Source organism: Chlorocebus sabaeus, chromosome 15 (genome assembly GCF_047675955.1).
Source record: "Chlorocebus sabaeus isolate Y175 chromosome 15, mChlSab1.0.hap1, whole genome shotgun sequence".
Taxonomy (NCBI): Eukaryota; Metazoa; Chordata; class Mammalia; order Primates; family Cercopithecidae; genus Chlorocebus; species Chlorocebus sabaeus.
In genome coordinates this window covers 6791216-6808820 of record NC_132918.1, presented here as the reverse complement: position 1 = coordinate 6808820, position 17605 = coordinate 6791216, and the positions used below count along the sequence as shown (strand labels likewise).

Here is a 17605-nt window from a genome sequence, read left to right as displayed (position 1 = left end):
CATATAAATAAAAATTTCCAGGCCTCATTTGTAATCAAACCATTTGCAGATGAATAAAGTAGGCATGACCATATTTTTATTTCTAGACATAGCTTAAGAGCATGAGCACTATTGCCTGACAATCCAGAATCTGAATCCTAGCTTTGCCAAATTAGTGTGAGGCTCCATTTCTGCATCTATACAAAATAGGAATAATACCTACTTCAAGGCATTGATTGGAGTTAAATTACAGCATACAGGGAAAGAACTTGATACAGGACCTGAGTGCTCCATGAATGGACACAGTGCTCCATGAATGGTAGTAAGGTTTTGTCACTAAATATATCTCAAACTTCCTTTTAGGGTCATAAAGTAGGGTTTAGTCATAAGAATAAAAGATGACTTTTCAAGTATCTAGCTTTTTTTTTTTTGAAGTTAGATGATTTATAATATAAAATTCCATGTTGGTTTTATAGATCATAAATATCCCCAAAGAAAGATTCTATTTGTGGTGCTGGATAAGCATTATATAATAAGAAAGGTCTACTGAAACTAGAAGATTGAGGATACACATGCAACGACCTGCCTAGTCATGCTAATCTCATTTAGATTTGTTCTTAATTTTTTTTTTAACCACAAACGTCTGTCGGTGAAGTGTGCTTTAATTCAGCAAAAATACAGCATTCAATACATATACATAATACAATATGTATACGAGGCTGCTTTTAAACAACGCCAAATCTTTAAGTCAAAGCCTTGTTCCAGTTGCTGCTTGTTGTTCCTTATGAGCTTGTTCTTGTTCCTTATGAGCTTGTCATCCACACACTTTTTTAACCCAGGTCAAGTTACTTCTACGGGTGTTTTTGATTGCAGAAATTTGGCAGTTAACAGTAAACAACTACCTTTTTATGCAAATTATCTTCCCCTGAACCTGTCCAATTTAGCACACGACAAGACAGAATATCTCATCCATTCTCCTAGAAACACGGGCCCAGGCCGTACCAGGCTCAGGGGAGTTGCAATGCTTTCCAATCACTTGGGTGTGATCACGATTTCCCTAGCCCCGTCTCAGCCATTTGCTAAAGAAGAGCCCTGACTTGTGTTGAGACAAAAGCTCTGACAACTTGATGGTACCCAAACTGGGCCTTCTGGGGATTAACTTTCAGTCACATACGCTCAGGACTGTGCGTATGCTTGTCGGGAGACTGGTGGACCAAGAAGCCAGACAGCCCGAAACAGACCTGCAACAGGAGGTAGAGACCGAGGAATCAGCCCCAAGCGGCCGACTCCGGAGACGGCCAGACCCACAGACACGACTTAATCCCACTCTCAGAACGGGGAGGAGGGTGGCAGTGAACAGAAAGTGCGTCTGAGAACCCGGCACCTTTCCACGCTCCCTTCTTCCCGGACCCACAACACAGACTCCCACCCCCTGCTCGGAACCACGGCGGAGCGCGCCAGGCCCCCCTCAGTCTGCCCATCCCCTTTCGTCACGTCCGGGGGCGGGCCGGGGCACCGGGGGCGGTCCCGGGTGGAGTCGGGGGGCGGGGCGGGGCGGGGCAGGGCGGGGGTGGGGTTGCGGGGGTGCTTCTGGTGACAACGGTCAATAATGAAGGTGGCTGCGGCGCGGCGGCAGGCTCAGCTGCGCCGGGCGGGGGCGGCGCCGGGGCCGCGCCTGTAGGACTCGGGGCCGACGCCGCGGGATGGGGACGCGGCGCGGGGAGTGAGGCAGTGGCGGCGGCGGCGGTAAGCGGAACTTCGGCCCGAGGGGCTCGCCCGCTCCCGCCTCTGTCTTGTCCGCCTCCACCTGCAGCCCCGCGGCCCCCGCGCCCCGCGGGACCGGGACGGCGACGACGGGGGAATGTGGCGCTGGATCCGACAGCAGCTGGTAGGTGCTCCCGTCCCTCCACTTCCGTTCGTCCGCCCCTGCGCGGCCTCTCGGCCCGGGGTGGCGGGGAAAGGCCGGCGGCGCCGAGCCGGGAGGCCAGGGCGCGGGCGCCCGGCTAGGCCGCAGCGGGGACGGGCGCGGGGCCCAGAGCCGGAGAAGCCCCGTGCGGCCCCCGCGCTCGTCTCGCCTCCAAGCCCGGGTCCCCGAGGCTGGCGCTTCTCCGTTACTTCCTCCCCCTTGGCGCTCCGGGGCGGCTGTGACCAGAGGAGGGAGTCCCGAGCGGAGTGGCGGTGCCCTCTGAGGAAACAGGGCGAGGGAGCTGAGCGAGAGCAGGTCTTGGGGAGATGAGAGAGGCGTGCGCTTCCTGCCTCGAACAATTTGGGACGTGTTTGGGTGAAGGGGAAGCGAAGAACCTGTCTTCTGCCTCCTGTCGTCACGGACTTCTGGAAGCGTGTCACGATTCAGAGCCGTGTTGATTCCCGAGGAGGAGGCTGTCGTAGGTAGTCTAACCCCCGCAGCGAGAGACGTTTCTCCCCAGGACCTGGAAAGGGGAAAGACTTCCAGCTCCTGGTCTAGCTTCGGAAACGATACGTATGATAGTTATGAACAATACGTACTGTCGTTTCCTTCCTACCTCGTCCTCACCCCACCCCGAGTGAAACTTTTCGAATGTGAACCTTACTTTTTTCCCGTTCTCCTCAAGGCAGTTTGAGCGAGACAGGTTTGGAAGGAACAGTTAACTCTCCAGTATTACTGGAACATCTGGACACCACCAACAAAAGATCTTAGAAAAGGGTGATTTGAGGCCTGTAAGAAGTGCCACCTTTCCCAGAATCAATTCAAAGAGAAAAATCTTTTCTGCCTCCTGGCAGCTACAGCGCAGAAAGTACAGCACTAAGGCAGCTGTGACAATTAGGACAGAAATTGCCCCTGGCTGAAGAAGCCTAACCTTATCTGTGTGATGAGGCCGGTTACTATTTAATTTCTAAATCGCATTAACTTAATGCTTCTACAAGTTAGTGTTTTCATTTACTAATTCTAAAGGCAGTGGTACAATTTAGTGAAACAGAAACTATTTTTGTGGGACGAAAGCATTGATACCTCTTTTCCCCTTCTGCACTAGAAAAGCATTTTAACGTTAAGACCAAGAAGTGTGGGGTTTCAGAGCCAGCCTTCTGTTACTTCGTTTTGCAGTGGGCATCATTCTCAAAAAAAAAAAAAAAAAGATTTATAAATAAGAACTGCCTCCCACTCCCTCCTACAAATGTTGGCTCTCTATTTTTAGCGTTGTAAATTCAGATATCCCAGATATATGCTTTATTAGGAAACCAAGCTAATGATGTCATTATAATACCATCTTGTTGTAATACTTTGAATTTGTTGCCGTAAGTTGTAGCACAGTAATTTTACTCAGGAAGTTAATTATTGCAGGTTTGATCTTATGCTTTTGATTTGCCAAAGCTTCGTGTATAGAGGGCTGATTTACCTCCTGGTGTTTTTGTGTGGTAGGAAGATCATTTTAAAGTGGGTCTCTTGAAGCTTTTTTAAAATATATTGAGACATCCTTTGGCGCTGTTAGATATTTTTTAGCCAGAATAAAATCCTGGTTGTATAACCACGCTCATCTTCAAGACAGAAAATCTGGTAATGTTTTTTAAAATGGCTTCAAATGAACACAGCTAAAAGGAAGGGCCGGAAGTTGTGTGTGGTTATTTTACAAGGCAGCCGTCTTACAGGGATGGTTAACGAGTTGAACAAGTTGCTGTGCATAAAAAATGCTATCTCTGACATTTAGTTGCTCACCTCACTGGTTTTAAGTTATCAGATCCTCTACATATGTAATCATACCGGGCCAGCGTAGGACTTTGTGTCTCTGGTTAAGTTTGTATGGTCACATAAAGTAAACATCAAGGACACTGGATACAGTGTAAGGAAAGTATATTTTACTATCCCAGTCATAAACAGCTATTCTAGTTATTGCACCAGAAATTATTCAACCCAAGTAAAAGCTAGTTTAGATTATACTTCCATTGGCTTAATGGATTGAATCACCATGACTTTCAGCAATGGGTTTATTTTAAAATTCAGATAAATAGGACAAATTTGGGGAAATTGACAAGCAAATCCTAAGGACAGGTTGGAGTTATAAGCATATTTAATTCATTATATTATATTGAATCTCGATTTTCAACTAATGTTGTCTCAAAAAAAGTTGTCCTTTTATTACAGAAACAACACGTATGCTCTAGTAATTTCTTTTTAATTAAAAAAAAAGTGTGACTCCTTATGATGACAAAGTATTTTGACTACTTGAGAAGACGGAAAAAACCAGAGGGTTGACAGGAGCTTGATCTTTTCTATTGGGAAAGTAGACTGAAAATGAAAAGATTGGAATATGCTTTTCTTTTTTGTTTTTGTTTTTTGGCACACAATGTTGAAGTTATTTTACACTAAGAAAATTCTCTTGTGTCTTTGTGGTACAGTTAGTATTATTCAAAGTGTACTCATTTTCAATAGCATATTTGATGTGTTAACTCATTAGAGATGACAATACCTTGATTGTAATTATGGAAATGCCATTAGCTACTCACTGTATTCTAATATTTAGACCTGTACGGTAGCCATTAGCCACAAGTGGCCATTAAAATTAAAATTTGAACCACATGTGGCTATTAAAATTAAAATTAGAATTCATGTGTCTATTGGATGCCATTGGCTACCATATTGGACCGTTAATATTTTTATTATCACAGGAAATTCTAGTGGACAGCACCAATTTAGGCTTTTAAATGAAAGTCTGTGTCAGTACACATTTGAATGTAATAAAGCATTTGCTGTGTGCTGGTATTAAAATATGCTGAATACTGGGGGCACAAATGTTGGTCAGGGTCACACTCTACATGAGTAGACATTGAGTACATGTTGCTGAAAAAATAATAGATGAGGAAAGAAAGAGTGAATCTGTAATGTTTTTTCTGTGTTTGGAGACAAAAGTGACAAAATTTAAGATTGGCTAGCCCAGAAAACAGTTAGAAAATAAGTAATTACACAAAACCAATATTACTAGGATAACTGTTTCTTAAATTGTTCCATAAATGTAAACCCTTTAGATTGTATTGGTGATGGTGGTAGGAGGCTGCTAAGATTGTCTTCTGATTAACTGAGAAAAATGAGAAGGTCTTAATCTGAACTCAGTCAACTTTCTGTTCTTTCTCACACTCACCAAACTTGCTTATATTGGTACTTAATTCTTCCCTTCTTTCCCACAATCACAAGGAAGATGCAACCCTCTTTTCCAAGGTAACAATTCCACTTAAGCTCTTGATCCGTTTCTTTCATACTGCTGTCGGTACTCCATCAGTTACCGTTAGTATGTTTCTTTTCTTTCTCTTTCTCTTTTCTCTTGTGAACATGTTCAGGCCTCTCTCTGCTACTTTTTCCTATACCTGTAACTGCCAAATTATTTTTAATTTTCTGAAAAACAGATCTATTCTATAAAACTATGCTGGCTGATATATTTGAAATGTGGCTGGTTTGAGTAGAGTTATTCTTACATATAAAATACACATTGGATTTCAAAAACAGTATTAAAAAATGTGAAACTTGGCTGGGCACGATGGCTCATGCCTGTAATCTCAGCACTTTGGGAGGCCAAGACAGGCGGATCACCTGAAGTCAGGAGTTCAAGACCAGCCTGGCCAACATGGTAAAACCCCATCTCTACTAAAAATTTAAAAATTTGCCTGGCATGGTGGTGGGCACCTGTAATCCCAGGTACTCAGGAGGCTGAAGCAGGAGAATCGCTTGAACCTGGGAGGCAAAGGTTGCAGTAAGCCAAGATCACTCCACTAGACTCCAGCCTGGGTGACAGAGGGAGATTCTGTCTCAAAAAAAAAAAAAAAAAAAAAAAGAACTCTCATTTTTTTATTAGTTACATGTTGAAATATTATAATTCTTTGGATATGTAGGTAAAGTAAAATAAATTTTTAGAATTTTATGTGTTTCTTTTTACTTTTTTTTAAGTGGTTAGAAATTTTAAAGTTACCTACCTGACTTGCATCTGTGACTCATGTTCTGTTTCTATTAGTGCTGCTATATAACATTAAAAGTGAATTTCTGTATCCTGGTAAGCATAGTGAGATCCCATCTCTAGGAAAGAAAAAAAATTAGCTGGGCATTGTGGTACTGACCTGTAGTCTCAGCTACTTGGAAGGTTGAGGTGGGAAGATACTTGAGCCAAGGAGTTTGAGGCTGCAGTGAGCCATGATCGTGCCACTGCACTCTAGCCCGGGTGACAGAGTGAGACCCTGTCTGAAAAGAATAGTGAGCTCCTGTTTTTACAGAACACATTATGGAAGTCTAGATATCTCACTTACTAGACTAGACTAGGATAAGAACCATATCTTACTTGTGTTTATATTCCTTACACTCAAGACAGCAGTTGGCCCATTGTAGGTAAATGTTGGTTGAATGAATGAGTGAGTATCAAATCTAATTCAGCATCAGTTTGAAAATACCTGCTTTCTTTGCCTCTTTTCCAAAGAATGAATGAAGGAATTGAAAAAGGAAGCACTGGCCTATGGTGGTATTTTTTTTGTGGTTAAGTCTTAACCTCAATAATTAATGTTTAAGAACCTAGATCTGTGAATATGTGCTGCTTTATCTCAATTTTCGGACATATATTCTTAGATACCCACTTTTGCATTTGGTTAGGAAGAGGATAGAGCATTAGAGGAATCTCAGGTATTCCCAGCAACACTAAAGTAGGGACCTTGCTCCAGATCCTCTAAAGAGCCTTATGATTACCATTATTGTCATTAAATGTTTTCTAGACCTGTGCTATTCAACATGGTATCCACATATGGCTGTCAAAATGTAGGCACTTGAAATGTGTCTACTCTGAATTGAGATGTGTGTGAATGAAATACACAATGGATCTTGAAGACTTAGTTTGGAAAAAGGATGTAAAATATCTCATTCATTTTCTAATTGATTACATGTTGAAATTATATTGGGTTATATAAATACACATATATTGGGTTAAATATTAAATGTTACTTGTTTATTTTTACCTTTTTTTAAATGTGGAAACTAAGAAAATTAACATACGTGGCTTAGGTCATATTTCTGTTCGACAGCATTGTTTTAGATTATGGTAACAATATATAATGCCTGGCATAGGCAGATTCAAGAAAGTTTTTGATTCTAAGGACTTTCTGATTTTACCCAGGCTTTTTTTCTGTGAGTTTTCTGTTGGCTGCTGTAGGGTTCTAGATTTAGCCATGCTGTTGATTCTTCATTTTGTTCCTGCAGTTATCTGAGTGCTGATCATTCTAAGCAAGAGAATATTCATGATTAGCTTAGTTTTTGCTAGAAGTGTGCATTTTTTTATTGTTTAATTTTAATTTTTTTATTCTTAAAAGGAAGTAAACGTATATTTTTTAAAAATATCAAAGTGAAACTCAAGATTTGAGTTTATAAACATAGTTGAAAGGTTTTATTCTCAGGTATTCTTTATTTTGCTTTTCTTCCTGGAGTTTCTCTGTTATAAAATTTAGTATAAGAAAAACATTCTAGGCCAGGTGTGGTGGCTCAAACCTGTAACTTCAACACTTTGGGAGACACACCGGAGGATTGTTTTGGGCCAGGAGTTTAAGGCCAGACTGGGCAACATAGTGAGACCCTGTGTCTGCAAAAATTAAAAATTAGCTGGGCATGGTGGTGCCTGCCTTTAGTCCCAGCTACTTGGGTGACTGAGGCAGGAGTATCGCTTGACCACAGGAGTTCAAGGGGGCACTGAGCTATGATCGTGCCAGTGCATTCCAGCCTGGATGACAGAGTAAGACTGTGTCTCTAAAACATAAAAAAAGAAAGAAACAAAAACATTCTTAATTGGATATTTATATGGGAAATACTAGGAGACTTATTTTTAACAAGTTAGAAAATATATATGTAATTTTTTTTTGAAATAAGGCCTCACTTTGTCTCCCAGGCTGGAGTGCAGTGGTGTGATCATAGCTCACCGCAACCCCAAACTCCTGGGCTCAAGTGATCCTCCTCCTCAGCCTCCTGAGTAGCCAGAACTTCAGGCATTTGCCGCCACACCCAGCTAATTAAAAAAAAAAAATTGTAGAGATGGGGTCTCACTATGTTGCCGAAGCTGGTCTCAAACTCCTGGCCTCAAGCAGTCCTCCTGTCTCAGCCTCCCAAAGTGCTGAGGTTACAGGCGTGAGCCACTGTACCCAGACAATGTTTGTATTTAATTCTTTTGCATATGTAGTTATAATGCATTTAGTAAACATTCACCTGTATTGGGAGTGACATGCATTGAATTTCTGTTACTCCTTAGCACCTGGGAATGGCTCTGAGGGAACTGTTTGACGCTTGGGTGTGCGTAGGAGAAAACTAGAACACTAAAATTTTTTTGCTGACTGGCTCACTTAAAATTGTACAGTTTTTAATTTTCTTATTTTCTTATCCTATATATGGTATTGGCAAATTCTTTTGATTTTTTTTTTTTTTTTTTTTTTTTTTGAGACAGTCTCGCTTTGTAGCCCAGGCTGGAGTGCAGTGGCGCAATCTTGGCTCACTGCAACCTCCGCCCCCCAAGATTCAGGCGATTCTCCTGCCTCAGCCTCCTGAGTAGCTGGGATTATAGGCACATCCCACCACATCCAACTGATTTTTTGTATTTTTAGTAGAGATGGGGTTTTGCCACGTTGGCCAGGCCAGTCTCGAACCCTGGACCTCCAGGTGATCCACCCACTTTGGCCTCCCAGAGTGCTGGGATTACAGGTGTGAGCCATCCCACCAGGCCTTCCTTTGGAATTTTTAGGATGTAGTCTGTCCTCCTTAACATTAAGTTATAGCTTATGCGGATAATCATACTTGTTTCTCTTTAAAACTATTAGACTATCCAAAATTTAGATGAAATATCAAATTAAGGATATTAATTAGTTAAGCTGTGTCTGTCTCCACATTTTAATTGGAAGTGGAGTGCCCCTCAGGAAAGGAGGAAGAATAGGATGATATGCATAGGTATCAACCATTCATTCATTCCCCTGCATTTTGGAAAAGTTAGGAACAGAAACAGAGGTTGTATATATGTAGCTTATTCTTACTGTGTGAAGCCGGTAGAGCTGGTACAGGTTATTTTTATTCTTTCTTTAAGCATTATATTACAGAAAATTTCAGTCACATACAAAAGTAGAGAAAATGGTATAATGAGCCCCTTTATGGTATGAAGTTGGGCAAATGGCATAATTTATCCTTTATCTAACTTTTATAATTATTGGCACATGACCAATCTTGTTTTATCTATTCCCCCCACCCACTATCCTCACTCCCTTTAGTTATTTTGAAGCAAATCCCAGACATTATATAATTTTACCCATAAGTATTTTTGTATTTATCTCCAAAATTGCTTCTTCCTTTCTTTCCATTCTCAAATTCTTATTTTTGTAAGTGTAGAAATTTTATGTCAGTTACATCAGTGATTATTAATATAAGTTCATGTAAAACTCTCCCCTTAACTTGATTTAATTCAGTTATATTGATAACAAAAGGTATATGCATAATATGTATTGCTAATAAATTTGTTAAGAATCTGTCAAATTCTAAGCAGAAGATGTAGTTAGTCAGCTGCTCTTTTTCTGTGGATACATCTGTGGGGAGAAGAAATCAAAGAAATACATGAATCCAAAAATGCTTTGCTTTAAAACATAACGTTGTGCACCATAAATATACAAAATTTCTGTCAATTTTTTTAAAAATGCATTTTAAAAGGTGTTTTACTTATAACATGAATGCATTTAAGTGTTTGGGGAGCAAATCATATGTCCCTTTTTGTTGTTGCTAAAAGTGATATATCCAGAACCATTTCTCTCTTTTCCCTGCCACCACCCTTGACTAGCTTTCTCTTACCTAAATCATTGCAAAAGCTTCCTAGTTCATCTCATTGTTTCTCCCTTTCTGTCTTTGCAGTCTGTTTTCAATATATCTACCAGAGTGATCTTGTTGAACAGGTTAGATCATATGATTCCTCTGCCTAAGATTTTCCAATTGCTTCCTCTTTTGTTCAGAGTAAAAGCCAAAGTCTCTGCTTGGTTCAGAGTAAAAGCCAAAGTCTCTGCTTGATCTGTATCCCAACCCCTACACTTCTTCCAATTCATTTCTCATCCTCCTTCACTCTTCTCTCACTCTTTGTTCACACTAGCCTTATTGCATCAGAAGTCCCAGGCATACTTCAGTTTTAGGATGTTTGTCCTGACTGTTACTACCTCTACCTGGAATGTTCTTCCTACAGACATCTGCTGGCTCCTTTGCTCCTTTCAAGTCTTTATTCAAATATTGCCTTATTCATGAGTGAACCTTTTTCCAGCCATTCAGTATAATGTTCTGACCCTCCCCAATACTTCCCCGTTGCCTTTTCTTGCTTGATTTCTCAGAAGTTAACACTGTTTAACCTACTCCAAAACTTACTTGTCTCGTTTATCTCAGGAAAGAAGGGATTTTGTCTGCTTTGGTTTTGTTCTCCATTTAACAAAAGCTATTTCTCAACTCTGCATCCCCTTTTAGGTGACACCATTTCTTTCTCATGCCATGAATTCACTCATTTTCTGTAAGTGAATTAATTTTCTGTGATAGCATGTTTGTTGCTAGGTTTTAGAACTACCAAAATGAAGTAATCCCTGCCCCAGCCAATCTTCTGGGGGGTTCTTCTTTTCTAATGTGTATTGGGATTGTTGCCAGTTTTTTCCTGTTACAAAAAGTGTTACAATGACTATTATTGTTTGTTTATTTATTTATTTATTTTGAAGTGAAATACTAGAAGTGGAATTGCTGGGTCATGGGTTATGTACATTATGACTGTTACTAAATATTGCCAAAGTATTTGCTAAAACAGAGTTCTCCTTTCCCTACATCTTGCTCAACACTTTGTTCTGTCAGACTTGAAAAAATGTACCAGTCTGATGGGTGTGAAACAGTGTCTCATTTTGTTCTAATTTGCATTTTCTTGATTGCTAGTGAGATGCAGGTATCCTCAATTTCATTCATATGAATAGATTGCCCATTTTCCATTGGGTAGTTTGGCCTTTCCTTATTCTTGCTGTAGCCTGGATGCTAATTTTTTGTTGTATATGTTGTAAATATCTTCTAGTCTGTCCCTTGTATTTAATTTTGTTTATGGTGTCTTTTTTCTACAGAAATTTTAAATTTATTTGTAGGTAAATTTATTAGGCATATGATTTCTGCTTTTTATGACATATTTGACAATTCCTTTCTTATACTAGGATCATAAAGCTGTTTTTCTAGCATTATCTTCAAATTGTTTTAAAATTTAGTTTTTCAACATTTAGATCTTTAAAGATACCTGGAATTAATTTTTGTGCATGGAATAAGATAGGGAATTTGTTTTTTCCCATATAGAAAGTTGTGTCAATGCTGTTTATTGAATGAGGCATCCTTCCTCCACAAGTCTGTGGTGTTTGCCTTCTCTGTCATAAATGACACATTTACGACACATACCAGCATTCTCTTTCACATACTCTGTCATATACCAACATTCTCTTTCATATACCTTGGTCTCATTCTAGATTCTGTATTCCGTTTCATTCATTTGTTGGTACACAAATAATGCTCTGTCTTAATTATAGTATTTTAATGATAAGTCTTGGTATTTGGCAGGCAGAACCCCCACCTTCTTTTTTTTTTTTTCTTTTTAGAATTATATTGACCTTTATTCTTCCATATGCCACTTACAGTGTTTGTCTAACTCCATGGAAAATCATTCTAGATTTTGATTAGCTTTGCATTGAAGTTAAGTTTCTTCATATTTTTCCCCTTGATGATTATAAGCTATGGATTGTATTTTCATTTTTATTTATTTTTCTAGTTATGCCTGTAGTCACTGAGCATCTCTATCCATCTACAAATAACATAGGAATTTAGATTTTTTAACTCCAGTGTTCTTTCTCATCTTCCGCATTACAATTGCATAGTAGTTTAGTTCTATTTTTTTCTCTTTTACCAGCTTTATTGAGCTACAACTCACATACCATACAATTTACCCATTTAAAGGATATGATTCAGTTTTTTTCTAGTGTATTCATAGGTTAGTGTAACCATCACCACATTCTAATTTTAGAACATTTTTTCTTCCCAAAAAAAGCTCCAAACTCATTAACTCTCATTCCCCATGTTCCCAAACTTCAAGCCCCCAGCCTAAATCAACCACTTTCTGTTTCTAGATTTGCCTACTCTAAACATTTTATATAAATGTCATCATAACAATATGTGGTATTTTGTAACAGTGTTCTTTCACCTAGCATAATGTTTTCAAGATTCTTCTATGTTGTAGCATGTATCACTATTTCATTTCTTTTTATTGCCAAATAATACTCAATTTTATGGATATACTGCATTTTTTTATTCATCCATCAATTCATGGATGTTTGGGTTGTTTCTGCCTTTTGGGTATTATCACCATTCATCTGTAAGTTGTTATGTAGATGTGTATTTTCATCTGGGCTTATACCTAAAGAGTAGACTTTTATTGGGTTGTATAGTAACTCTGTTTTTAACTTTGTGAGGAATTACCAAAGTGCTTTTCAAACTATCTGGACCATTTTACATTCCCACTAGCAATGTGTGAGGGTTCCAATGTCTTCATATCCTTGCCAACACTTACTTTTGTCTGTCTTTTTGATTATAGTCATCCTAGTGGGTATGAATAGTATCTTACTGTGATTTTGGTTTGTGCTTCCCTAATGACTAATGATGTCCAGTTTTTTTAATATATACCTGTTGGCCATTTGTATAGTATTTTTGGAGAAATGCCTATTCAGATATTTTGCTTTTTTTCTCTCTTTTTTTCTTTTGAGATGGAGTTTCACTCTTGTTGCCCATGCTAGAATGCAACGGTGCAATCTCGGCTCATGGCAACCTCCGCCTCCCAGATTCAAGTGATTCTTCTGCCTCAGCCTCCTGAGTAGCTGGGATTACAGGTGCGTGCCACCAGGCCCAGCTAATTTTTTTTTCTTTTTGTATTTTTAGTAGGGATGGGGTTTCTCCATGTTGGTCAGACTGGTCTCAAACTCCTAACCTCAGGTGATACGCCTGCCTTGGCCTCCCATAGTGCTGGGATTACAGGTGTGAGCCACCGTGCCTGGCCGCTTATTTTTAATTGGGTTATTTCTTGTGTTTTTAAAAAAATTCTTGAGTTGTAAGACTTCTTTATGTATTCCAGATATAAGACCTTTATGAGATATGTGATTTGCAAATATTTTCTCCCATAAAGTGGGTTGTAGTCCTTCTTTTTAAACTCGTTTTTTAACATTAATTTTTAATTAATATGGTAATTTTGATTTAGCACAAGGATTTAGTGGTATCTTTTACTCATTATTGTTTCTTGCATACCACCTCTTTCTTCTGGATTTAATTTTATTCTTGCTGAAATAACTTCTTTAGTCGTTTTTAAGCAAGGGTTCATGAGTGGTAATGTTTTTATTTCATGGTCACTATGGAATGCGAATTTAGCTAGATACAGAATTCTAGATTAATAGTTACTTTAGCTCTATATATTGGAGATACTGCTTACTTTCTGACATTTATAATTGCTGGTATGAAATATGCTTTTAATCTAATTGTCATTGCTTTGTTGGTAATATTTTTCACATTATTTTTAAGATTATCTCTTTGTCCTTGATATTTTGTAATTTTACTATGATAGATCCATTATGTTTTTTCATATTATTTTTCCTGCTCTGCATTTGCGTATGCTTTCAATCTGAAGACTATACAGTTCAGAAAAATTTTTAGCCATTTTTTCTTTAAAATATTATTTCTCAGCCTTTAGTTTTCTCATTCTGGAACTCTTGCTTGACATATGTTGAAGCCTCTTAATTTGTCCTCTATGGCTCTTTTCTTATTCTCGGCTCATTTTCTATCTGCTGTTTTCAGCGGAAATTTTGTATTTCTAGCTTCAAGTCCACCAGTTCTCTTGTTTTTACTGAAGAGTTTATCCTCTCTTCTGAAGTTTTACTTAAATGACAATTTCTCATTTTCAGCATCTATTATTGGACCTTGTTCATTTCTGTCTGCTTTTTCTGCATATGTGCCTGACTTGTTTCATAATTTTTCATTAAAAATATTATTCCATTATTCCTTTGGAGATCTTAAACACACTTATTTTAAAGGTACCCAGCTTTTTCCAGCCTTCTTTCAAAGGTGGAAGCAAGCCTGGACCCAAGCACAATACTACTAATTGAACCTGACTCTAGAACCCTGGTGCAAAGGGGATACTGCTGATTCTTACCCGGCTATTCTTATCCTATAGGAGTTGAACTTCAGACTGCTTATTTCCACACTGAGAGCCCCAGAGGCTCAGCCCCTGATGACAGAAATGATTATCTTATGTTAAGCTTGGCTAAGTATTAATTTTAAAAAATAAAAAGACTATCTGTCTTTGCTTTTGTGAAGTAAAGGAACAGTTCAAAATGTAGACCTTCCCAAAGCCAATAGCCAATTAATGCCACAGCCAGGACTCGAACCTAGAGAGTTTTTCCAGGGAGTTTAGTAGTTTGGAATAGAATTAGCTGTAGTGGGAAGAATGAAATAGCAGTAGCTTCCACCGTTATCTCTTAAATCTGCCTGAAAGTGAGATAAGACTACAGAATGCATTAGGGGAAGGAATGTCTAGCAGTGGTATTCTGGAGATGGTGGTGACAAGTTTGTAGAGGAAAAAGAAAAAGAATAATCAAGAGTTTCTGTAGTCCAGCCATGGCCATTCTCAATGTGAAATATATTTTATTAGTTAGGCCTGGCTTATATCTTAATGTATGTCTCCTCTTACAAATGTTGTATAGTGTAAATGGCAATGTGTACATTGATTTTAAATAGCGTGGCAAATTATTTTTTAGAGTTTTTGAAAATTTTTAATTCCTTGGGAGCTCAAAAATTATTTTGATGTTTGAGAAATTTGTGACCTTGAAATAGAAATTAGAAATGCAGCAAAGAGATAAAGTGGTTGCCCATTTTTAATAATAGCTTTTATCATATCCATAAGGAAATTATGCCATACTTTTAAATCTATTAAGATTATATTTTATAATACTCTGTAGGAAAATAAGTGAGTCATGTATAATTTAATGCTATTTTAGTCAAAATTGTACTTATTCTACGTGATATTTTACTTTTTGTGCTTATTAAAAGGGCTTTTTAAAAAAATGAATTCTATTCAGGGGAGGGGCGTGGTTTTCTCATTTTGGTATTTCCATAGTTCCAAGCATATTACCTTGCTCATGGTATTTATAAATTGAATTATAAGATGAAATACTAAGGGGCTTGATACTTCAGAATGATCAAACATTTTAACTTAAATTTGGTACAGAGCCTAGCAGAGTAGCAAACACATTTTTCTTTATAAGTGTTACACATTGGTATTGTAAGATTTTGCTTTGAAGAGTCTTCTGAAATGAGTGTAATTGGCAGGTAAAGCTTGAGCACAATATAGTAAGTTCAAGTCTTAATCATGTTACCTCGAAAATTGTTTCTTCACTTTTTCACCTCCTGAACTGCAAGAGGAATGTAGATATTCTTGCTTATCTTAGCTCTACACTGTGCTCTTTAATGTACAGTAAGTTCAGAAACAGTGAGAATGAGCCTGATTGTTTACTGTGGAGAGACTGTAAAGTAGTTCTCTACTCTTGTGTTTTCCTGTTGAACTTCCAAAGTGTTGTAAAGGAATTGGTGTCTAACTTGGATATGTAGGAGACCCTCATACTTTGTGGATCCAAATCTTTATGCAAAGTTAAAAGGAATTGATGCAGTGCTAACCTGCCAATGTTGATCAACATTTTTTTTCCAGCATGTATTTGTAGTATTTTTTAAAAAAGAGGGAAAAGCTGAAGTATCTTAGGAATTTAATATGAGAAAGGGAAAGTCAAAATTTCTAAAGAATACTTTTAACAGTTTTTTTTAGTTGGTAGTCTCCCAGGCCATGGGTTTCGTAATGATGATGTTTCATGTAGATTGAGATAAAGCTCTCAGTGGTCTATGGCAAAAAGAGAAAAATGAGGTCAGTGTAATCTGTGTGTTTGCATAAATTTATAGATGTGCTTGTTTTTGAGTAATTTTTTTTAACATTTTAAATATAAACTTTATTTTAGAATGGTTTTTGGTTAACAAAAAAGTTGCGAATATAGTAGAGAGGATTCCTGTACCCTCTTCTCCCACCCAGTTTCTCTTATTGTTAACATCTTATATTACTATGCTATGTTTGTTACACCAATATTGATGTGTTGTTTTACTCCATACTTTATTTGAATTTTATTAGTTTTTTCCTAATTTCCCTTTTCTGGTTTAGTTTCTCAGACTTTTTGAAGTCTTAGATTGTTTCCTTTGCTTTCTTTTTTCTTAATATTTTTGGTTGGAAAAATAAAAAGTTGGCAACCCTATGCCAGTTTCCTAATTAAAAAAGTTTTACTGATCTGTAAAATCCAGAACTGTTCCCTCCTATAGGAGATTAAAAAAATAGAAATCCAAAACTCTGAGAACCAATGCCTTTGGTTGTTAGAAGTCAGTGTGATAACCATTAACAATTAAAGACTCTTTAAGTTTCCTAATTACATTTTATTTATATTCTATTTTATTTTAATTATTTTATTTTATTTTATTGAGATGGAGTTTTGCTCTGTCGCCCAGGCGGGAGTGCAATGGTGCCATCTCTGCTTACTGCAACCTCTGCCTCCTGGGTTCAAGTGATTCTCCTGCCTCAGCCTCCCAAGTAACTGGGACTACAGGCACGCCACCACACCTGGCTAATTTTTGTATTTTTAGTAGAGACAGGGTTATGCCATGTTGGCCAGGCCATTCTTGAACTCCTGGCCTCAAGTGATCTGCCTGTCTCGGCTTCCCAAAGTCTGGGATTATAGGTGTGAGCCACCATGCCCTGCCCGCTCTGTACACTAATAGGCAATTCTGTACACATCCTTTGCTTGAACTGTCACCATTTTGCTTGCTGGGTTCCAGTATCAAGTCTAGCCCTCTTTTCTAAGCTCTAAGCAAGTATATCCAGTTGCTTACCAGATTGTTACATATCCATGCTAGTTGTCTCACATTTGAAACAGAAAACAATTCTGATTTGATCTTAAGTATTTGAAATGAAATAGCTTAAGGCATAAATCACTAAGATTTCATCAATTCCATATGGGCAGGGACTAAGTCATGTGTTTCTTTCATCATCATTAGTCCTTAGCACACTACAAAGCACATAGTAAGTATTCAGTAAGTATTCTTTGATTGGTTTCTAAAGTACATTTTTAAAAAATTGAATACAGGAAGATATTAGAAGGCAAGAATTGCAGATCAGCGGTAGAATTTTCATAGTTATTATACAGGGTCAATGAGCTGCTTTTTGAAATAACTGAAAATAAGCTAAAATTCTTTTGTTTTCTAAAAATACATTTTCAGCCGGTCACGGTGGCTCATGCACTTTGGGAAGCCGAGGCAGGCAGATCACTTGAGATCAGGAGTTCAAGACCAGCCTGGCCAACATGGTGAAACCCCGTCTCTATTAAAAATACCAAAGATAGCTGGGCATCGTGGTGGGTGCCTGTAATCCCAGCTACTCAGGAGGCTGAGACAGGAGAATTGCTTGAACCCAGGAGGCGGAGGTTGCAGTGAGCCGAGATGGCGCCACTACACTCCAGCCTGAGTGATGGAACAAGACTCCACCTC

The 17605-nt window shown here is 38.4% G+C and overlaps 1 protein-coding gene across 5 annotated transcripts in view; it reads left to right on the top strand.

The window, feature by feature from the left end:
- Positions 1-1577: 1577 nt before the first annotated feature.
- Positions 1578-17605, top strand: part of ATP11B (ATPase phospholipid transporting 11B (putative)) — a 133804-nt gene continuing 117776 nt past the window's right edge. For 2 of the 5 annotated variants that reach the window (XM_007971988.3, XM_007971990.3), the window contains exon 1: positions 1578-1867. In XM_007971988.3, coding sequence (XP_007970179.1) covers positions 1841-1867 — 27 coding nt within the window. In that variant the 5' untranslated portion in view covers positions 1578-1840. The remainder of the gene's footprint in view (positions 1868-17605) is intronic. The other 3 variants (XM_007971989.3, XM_007971986.3, XM_007971985.3) reach the window with 2 other exon arrangements.